This window comes from Pelodiscus sinensis, chromosome 1, assembly GCF_052426305.1.
Source record: "Pelodiscus sinensis isolate ZL-2025 chromosome 1, ASM5242630v1, whole genome shotgun sequence".
Lineage (NCBI taxonomy): Eukaryota > Metazoa > Chordata > Testudines > Trionychidae > Pelodiscus > Pelodiscus sinensis.
Genome location: NC_143052.1, coordinates 357,742,885 through 357,750,378, shown reverse-complemented (window position 1 = coordinate 357,750,378; position 7,494 = coordinate 357,742,885). Strand labels below are relative to the sequence as shown.

The 7,494-nt window shown below is 44.1% G+C and overlaps 1 protein-coding gene across 1 annotated transcript; it reads right to left on the bottom strand.

The window, feature by feature from the left end:
• Nucleotides 1-243: 243 nt before the first annotated feature.
• Nucleotides 244-1,191, bottom strand: LOC142827728 (olfactory receptor 52M1-like). The gene has a single exon (XM_075923300.2). The coding sequence runs from the start codon at nucleotides 1,189-1,191 to the stop codon at nucleotides 244-246; it is 948 nt and encodes a 315-aa protein (XP_075779415.2).
• Between the last annotated feature and the right edge of the window lie 6,303 nt (nucleotides 1,192-7,494).

Here is a 7,494-nt window from a genome sequence, read left to right as displayed (position 1 = left end):
GCTACCTTTAGATCTGCAATTGTGTGTCCAGGAACACAAAAGTGAGAAAGGTATCCATTCCAGGACATGCACACAGAAGGATTCCCCACGGTGTCACATTGATACTACTAAATAAGATCAGGAAAGGGATTAATGTCTCCGTTAATGTCCAGGCAAATGGTTCAGGGAAGAGAGACTGGCATCATGTCTCCAGTCAGTTTTCAATAGTTCTCCATCTGAGAGCTAACGTAGGAAGAGAAAACTTTAGGTTCCTTTATGGGTGAAGAAATGCAGCAGCCTGTCATGGATCTGTTTGGTCCTCACCCCGTAGATAATAGGGTTCAGCATGGGGGGAAGCAGGAGGCACACATTAGCAAAGAGAACATGGAAATACAAAGCCACATTCTGACCAAACCGGTATGTGAGGACAGAGAAGAAACATGGGATGTAAAAAGCTAAGATGGCACAGAGGTGGGAGCCACAAGTCCCAAAAGTCTTAAGTCTGGCGTCCTTGGTTGGGAGGCTGAAGATGGCCCTGAGTATTAGGGTATACGACACAACTATAGAAAGCACATCAAGACTCATCAGCAAGATGGCCGCAAAGAAGCCGTAGTAGCTACTGATGCGGATGTCGGCACAGGCCAGCTTCAGCACGGCTGAGTGCTCACAGCATGTGTGAAGGATGATGTTGGTTCTGCAATATGGCCACTCCCTCGCCAGCAAGGGACAGGGTAATGTCATCAAGCCACAACGCAGCAACATGGCCAGGCCGATCTTGCCCACAATGGGGTTGGTCAGGATGGTGGAATGTCTAAGGGGATTGCAGATGGCCACATAGCGATCCAAGGCCATGGCCACGAAGATCCCAGACTCCACTGCAAGGAAGCAGTGAATGAAGAACATCTGGGAGAGGCAGGCACTGAAATTTATCTCTCGGTCATTGAACCAGAAGATGCTCAGCATTTTGGGTACAGTGGATGTGGACTGAACCAGGTCAGTGGCAGCCAGCATGCAGAGGAAATAGTACATGGGCCCATGGAGACTCGGCTCCATCTTCACAATGAACATGATGGTGAGGTTACCGAAGAAGGCGATGGCGTACATCACACTGAAGGGGATGGAGATCCAGACATGGGCTGCCTCTAGGCCAGGGATGCCCAACAAGATGAAGGTGGAGGGATTGAGGGAGCCAGTTGCGTTGGAATGTGACATGGAATCACTGTGAAAGTCTCCAACTCCGAGGCAGAACGTCGTCTCCTGTCTGTTCTGTAGGTTCTCTTGTCTTCCCGTGTGCCTGGCGTCTAAGGTGTTGGACGCAGTACAAAAGCCTAGATGGATACATAATATTAACAAGATAAATGACATAAACCACTGGAGGCTACTCTCATGGGTGAAGCAATTCGGCTTCCCTTTGTACACTGGGAAATTACATTTTCATTATTCAGAGTAATGGATTATGAACAACTAACTCTACTAATGCCAATTCTGTTTCTTATATTGTTTTATGTGTCAGTCATTCCTGCAGGTCTTGTGGGGGAAACCTTAAAAGGCACCAGCTGGCAATATGGGTCTGGATTGCTGCAATGGGAGCGGGGCATAGAGGGTCCATGCTCTTGGCAATTCCCTATGCACCTGCTTGATAAAAATATGAGATTGGAAAAAAATCAAATCTTTACCAAAAGAACGGAGAGGTCTCTGGCACCTTAGAGACTGACAGAATTCTTTGGTCATTAGCGTTCATGGGTAAACAGCTATACTAGGAGATGAGTCCGAATTTACTAACTTCGAATTCTGGGTACCCGATTTTACAAATTCAAAGTTCTATGACTTCCAATGAGGAAGAATTGAATGGAGTGCTCCATTAATATGAATGTGCTACCTCGGACTCAGAACCTCTAGGAAGCTTTGGGAAGCCTCCCAAAGGCCAATAAGTTTGAATACGTGGCACCAGAGCATCCACATTAATGTTATTTTGGACTTGGTAGTTTGGATGTATCACTTACAAATTCTAACTTACAGGCTAAGGTCCTAGTGTAGACCAGGCCTTAAACAGTAAGGTCTACCCCTTTGAGATGAAATTCTTGCCAAGACGGGTATCAGAGGAAAACATCCCAACTAAAACACACAGCATAGAAAAAAATCTGGACCTCATTCTTTGAGTCTCCATGGAAACACCTGTTTCTTCACAGCAGTGCCCTAAAGGAACATAATGTTTGAATGCATAAGGAGTATGGTGGGGGAATAACCTACTTTGAATACGCGCTTAGTCTTTTTTACCCAAGAACACAGCAGATAGAAAAGGGAGTTCCAGGACAAGTTCTGAGAATGGGGGAGGCTGTTATATGTGTAAAGCCTGAAAAGGGTGGAATGAAACTAAAAAAAAAAAGAATTGTCTTGTAGCACTTTAGGATGCATCTACACAGGAGGACAAAAGTCAAACTAAACTACGCAAATTCAGCTACATCAGTTGTGTAGCTGAAGTACAAATAGCTTAATTCAGCTTTTGGCGCTGTCTACACAGCAGGAAGTCGAAGGAAGTGCACTCTTCCTTTGACTTCCATTATTCCTCATGAAATGAGGGTTACAGAAGTTGAAGTAAAAATCCTCCAGCTCAACATTATTTCGAAATAATGGCTTGATGTGTAGACATGCTATTTGTTATTTTGGAATAATGTTACTGTTTAAATGTACCCTTAGAGAGAGAGAGAGAGAGAGAGAGAGAGATAGATAGATAGATAGATAGCTGTCATAAGCTTTTGTAGGCACAATCGACTTCAGATGAGTGGAGCAACAGGGATAGAACCCCCACATTTAAAGCAGAAAAAGAAAGGAGAGGACGAGAAAAAAAACCCTGTCAATTAGGCTACATCTAGACAGTGGGGCTCTATCGACAGGGCTTGACAAACCGTTGTTTCTATTCACCCGTGGCGAGTAGATTTCAGCCGGTTGCTCCGTGCACCCCATCATGCGCATGCTCAGTGTGAGGCTGGCGAGTAGCTCTCTCTGCAGTTTGTTGAGCCCTGTATAATACCAAAAGTATCCTAAAATAGCAATTCCACATCTTTCAATGCGCCCTTTATATCAAAATATATTTTGTTACAATGGGCACACTATTCCGGCACCCCTGAAACCATTGTTCCACGCGCGTTGAGGGACTTGTCGGAATAGTGCTTTACACTGACATTTGGAAAATCATGTAAAGGGAAATCATGCCTTTGAGGGGGTCAACAAACATGTGGACAAGGGGGATCCAGTGGATATCGTGTACTTAGATTTCCAGAAAGGCTTTGTCAAGGTCCCTCACCAAAGGCTCTTAAGTAAACTACTTTATCATGGGGTAGGAGAGTAGGTCCTTTAATGGACTGATAACTGGTTACAAGACTGGAACCAAAGGGTAGGAATAAATTGTAAGTTTTTCAAGTGGACAGAGGTAACTAGTGGGGACCCCCAGCTGTCTGTTCTAGGACCCATCCTATTCAACTTATTTCTAAATGGTCTAGAAGACAGTCATAGACGTGTTCCCAACATCCCAAGAGTTACTAACATCTAAAGACACCTAGTGCTTCGAAAGGACAAATACCACTGGACAATGTTATAATAAAGCCAATTTCACTCTGAAAAGCATTTCCGTGTGTCACGTTACTGGATTTTCAGGGGAGCAGTCAGATCACTGCTGCACCATGGGGGGTGTTTGTTGCAAAGTGTATACCAAGGGGTCCATGTGAGGAGTCCCATGAAAGCTTCTGTTCTACTGATTCTGTACGTGCTATTCATGTAATTGTATAATATCTGTATGTGGAGTTCAAAACATGTACTCTGTATGGATGCTGGAAAATTCTCTGTCTGCGGCTGAGCAATGGGTATATACAGAATCAGTAGAACAGAAGCTTTCATGGGACACCTCACATGGCCCCCTTTGTACCAACTTTTGGGGCAAATACCTCCCCATAGGTGCAGCAGTGATCTGGCTGCTCCCCTGAAAATCCAGTAACGTGACTCACGGAAATGCTTTTCAGAGTGAAGTTGGCTGTATTAAAACATTGTCCATTGGCATTCGCCCTTTTGACACCCCCAACACAAAATTGATGCAGGAAGGGATGCAAGAAACATCACTGAGGGCATCATAGGCCTCCCCATGTTTTGGCTTGTGTCATTGAAGCTTCTAATCCAATGTTAGAAAGAACAGAGCAGAGCTGGACAAGTGTATGGAAACCAAATTTGCTTAAAACAGGCTTCATCACGGCAAGGTGTGTCATAATGACAACAGTACCCTCACCCGGTTTTATAAACCCAAGGTAAGACTTGGTAAAAACCATAGTCACATTGATCTCACCCAAAGCTAAAGAAAATAGTAAATTCATCCAGACCGACTCTGGCTAATCCCTGAAATCCAAACACCACTAAGTTAATTTAGAATAGTGATAGAAATGTAGCCGTGTTAGTCTGGTGTAGCTGAAACAAACTACAGGACTATGTAGCACTTTAAAGACTAACAAGATGGTTTATTAGATGATGAGCTTTCGTGGGCCAGACCCACTTCCTCAGATCAAATAGTGGAAGAAAATTGTCACAACCATAGATACCAAAGGATACAATTTAAAAAAATGAACACATATGAAAAGGACAAATCACATTTCAGAACAGAAGGGGGATGTGGGGGGGAGGGGGGGAAGGAAGGTAAATGTCTGTGAGTTAATGATGTTAGAGGTGGGGAAGGGTGGATGTCTGTGAGTTAATGGTATTAGAGGTGATAATTGGGGAAGCTATCTTTGTAATGGGTAAGGTAGCTGCGGTCTTTGTTCAGCCCCCCACAGAGAGTGTCAAATTTTAGCATGAATGCCAGTTCAGAGGATTCCCTTTCAAGTGCAGATTTGAAGGTCTTTTGAAGTAGGATGCAGGTGATTAGGTCATTGAGACAATGTTCTTTCTCCTTAAAAGCCTCCCTACAGCAACTCGGTAACAAATCCACACAGAAACACCTTGGCTACGTCTACACTGGCCCCTTTTCCGGAAGGGGCATGTAAATTTCACTAGTCGTCGTAGGGAAATCCGCGGGGGATTTAAATATCCCCCGCGGCATTTAAATAAAAATGTCCGCCGCTTTTTTCCGGCTTTTAAAAAAGCCGGAAAAGAGCGTCTAGACTGGCCCCGATCCTCCGGAAAAAGCGCCCTTTTCCGGAGGCTCTTATTCCTTTGAAGTAGGAATAAGAGCCTCCGGAAAAGGGCGCTTTTTCTGGAGGATCGGGGCCAGTCTAGACGCTCTTTTCCGGCTTTTTTAAAAGCCGGAAAAAAGCGGCGGACATTTTTATTTAAATGCCGCGGGGGATATTTAAATCTCCCGCGGATTTCCCTACGACGACTAGTGAAATTTACATGCCCCTTCCGGAAAAGGGGCCAGTGTAGACGTAGCCCTTCTGACCCCCGACCAGGATTTTTCTATCTGCTTCCCAAGATCCATAAACCTGGACATCCCAGATGCCCCATCATCTCTGGTATTGGCACACTCACTACTGGTCTATCCAGCTATGTAGACTCTCTCCTCAAACCCTACACAACCAACACCCCCAGCTATCTCCGAGACACTACTGACTTCCTAAGGAAACTACAAAACATCGATAACCTCCCCAATAACACCATCCTTGACACCATGGATGTAAAAGCACTATACACCAACATCCCGCATAAAGACGGATTACAAGCTATTAGAAACACTATCCCAGAGGACACCACTGCCAACCTGATAGCAGACCTATGTAACTTTGTTCTCACACACAATTATTTCCAGTTTGAGAACTACTTATACCTCCAGACCAGCGGCACAGCCATGGGTACACGCATGGCCCCACAGTGTGCTAATATCTTTATGGCTGACCTAGAACAACGTTTCCTCAACTCCCGTCTCCTTTTACCCCTTCTCTACTTACACTACATCGATGACATCTTTATGATCTGGACGCATGGCCAAGAAACACTGAAGACATTCCACAGAGATTTCAACAACCTACACCCCACCATTAACCTCAGCCTGGATCATTCCACATGAGAGATCAATTTCCTGATCAATAAAAAAGCAAATTGAAAGAGCCAAACGAATACCTAGAAACCATCTACTACAAGACAGACCCAAGAAAACCAACAATAGAACACCACTTGTCATCACCTACAGCTCCCAACTTAAACCTGTCTAATACATTATCAATAAATTACAGCCTATACTGGAACAGAATACTAAACTCCGAGAAGCTCTGGGAGACAGACCCATAGTCTGTTATAGACAACCACCTAACCTCAAGATGATACTTACCAACAACCACAGGACATACCACACTAATACCAACCCTGGTACCTTACCTTGCAACAAACCCCGTTGCCAGCTTTGTCCACATATTCACTCTGCTGACACCATTATTGGGCCTAACCAAGTGAGTTATAAGATCAAGAACACATATTCCTGCGCCCCCAGAAATATAATCTATGCTATCATGTGCCGAAAGTGTCCGTCTGCTATGTACATTGGACAAACGTCTCAGACCCTTCGCCAAAGAATCAATGCCCACAAAACAGACATTAGACAGGATCACAAAGAAAAAACAGTTTCTTGCCATTTCAACCAGAAAGGACACTGTCTCAATGACCTATTCACCTGCATCCTACTTCAGAAGACATTCAAATCTGCACTTGAAAGGGAATCCTCTGAACTGGCATTCATGCTAAAATTCGACACTCTCCGCGGGGGGCTGAACAAAGACCCCAGCTACCTTACCCATTACAAAGATAGCTTCCCCAATTATCACCTCTAATACCATTAACTCACAGACATTCACCTTCCTTCCCCCCCCCCCCGCATCCGCCTTCTGTTCTGAAATGTGATCTGTCCTTTTCATATGTGTTCATTTTTTTAAATTGTATCCTTTGGTTTATATGGTTGTGACTATTTTCTTCCACTATTTGATCTGAGGAAGTGGGTCTGGCCCACGAAAGCTCATCACCTAATAAACCATCTTGTTAGTCTTTAAAGTGCTACATAGTCCTGTATTTTGTTTAAGTTAATGTAGGTATTCTCATCCCCCTTTGAATAGGCATCTTGGCCCTTTGCCACGAAAACATAATGGTGGTGTGCCTCAGTTTCCCTTTCCACACAGCACCTTATGGCTGGAACCTTCTTTGTCCTGTAAGACGTTCCAAGATCAGTTACAGGCATTAACCATGATCTATCAATATCACAAGGTCCTTTAACGTAAATCTGGTATATTTCTTGGCAGGTTCAATTTTTTTTTCAAAACATTATGCACATTGTACATTTTATAGTTCTGTGTAACAACAGCACATTGGTTACAAGAGTTAACATCAGCAATAGGAACAAATCCATATCCAGTGTCCATTGACAGCACTTTCTCTCATACCACATCTTTCACTCCTCACCATTGAAGTCTTGGATCTTCAGGTTAGAACTGCAAGTCTTCTTTGCCAAAGCAAGTTCAGCTCCTGTCTCTAGACCTGTGGGCTCAAAACCGG

Excerpts from the sequence above, each read along its gene's own strand:
- LOC142827728 (XM_075923300.2), bottom strand. The coding sequence starts at position 1,191 with ATGTCACATTCCAACGCAACTGGCTCCCTCAATCCCTCCACCTTCATC.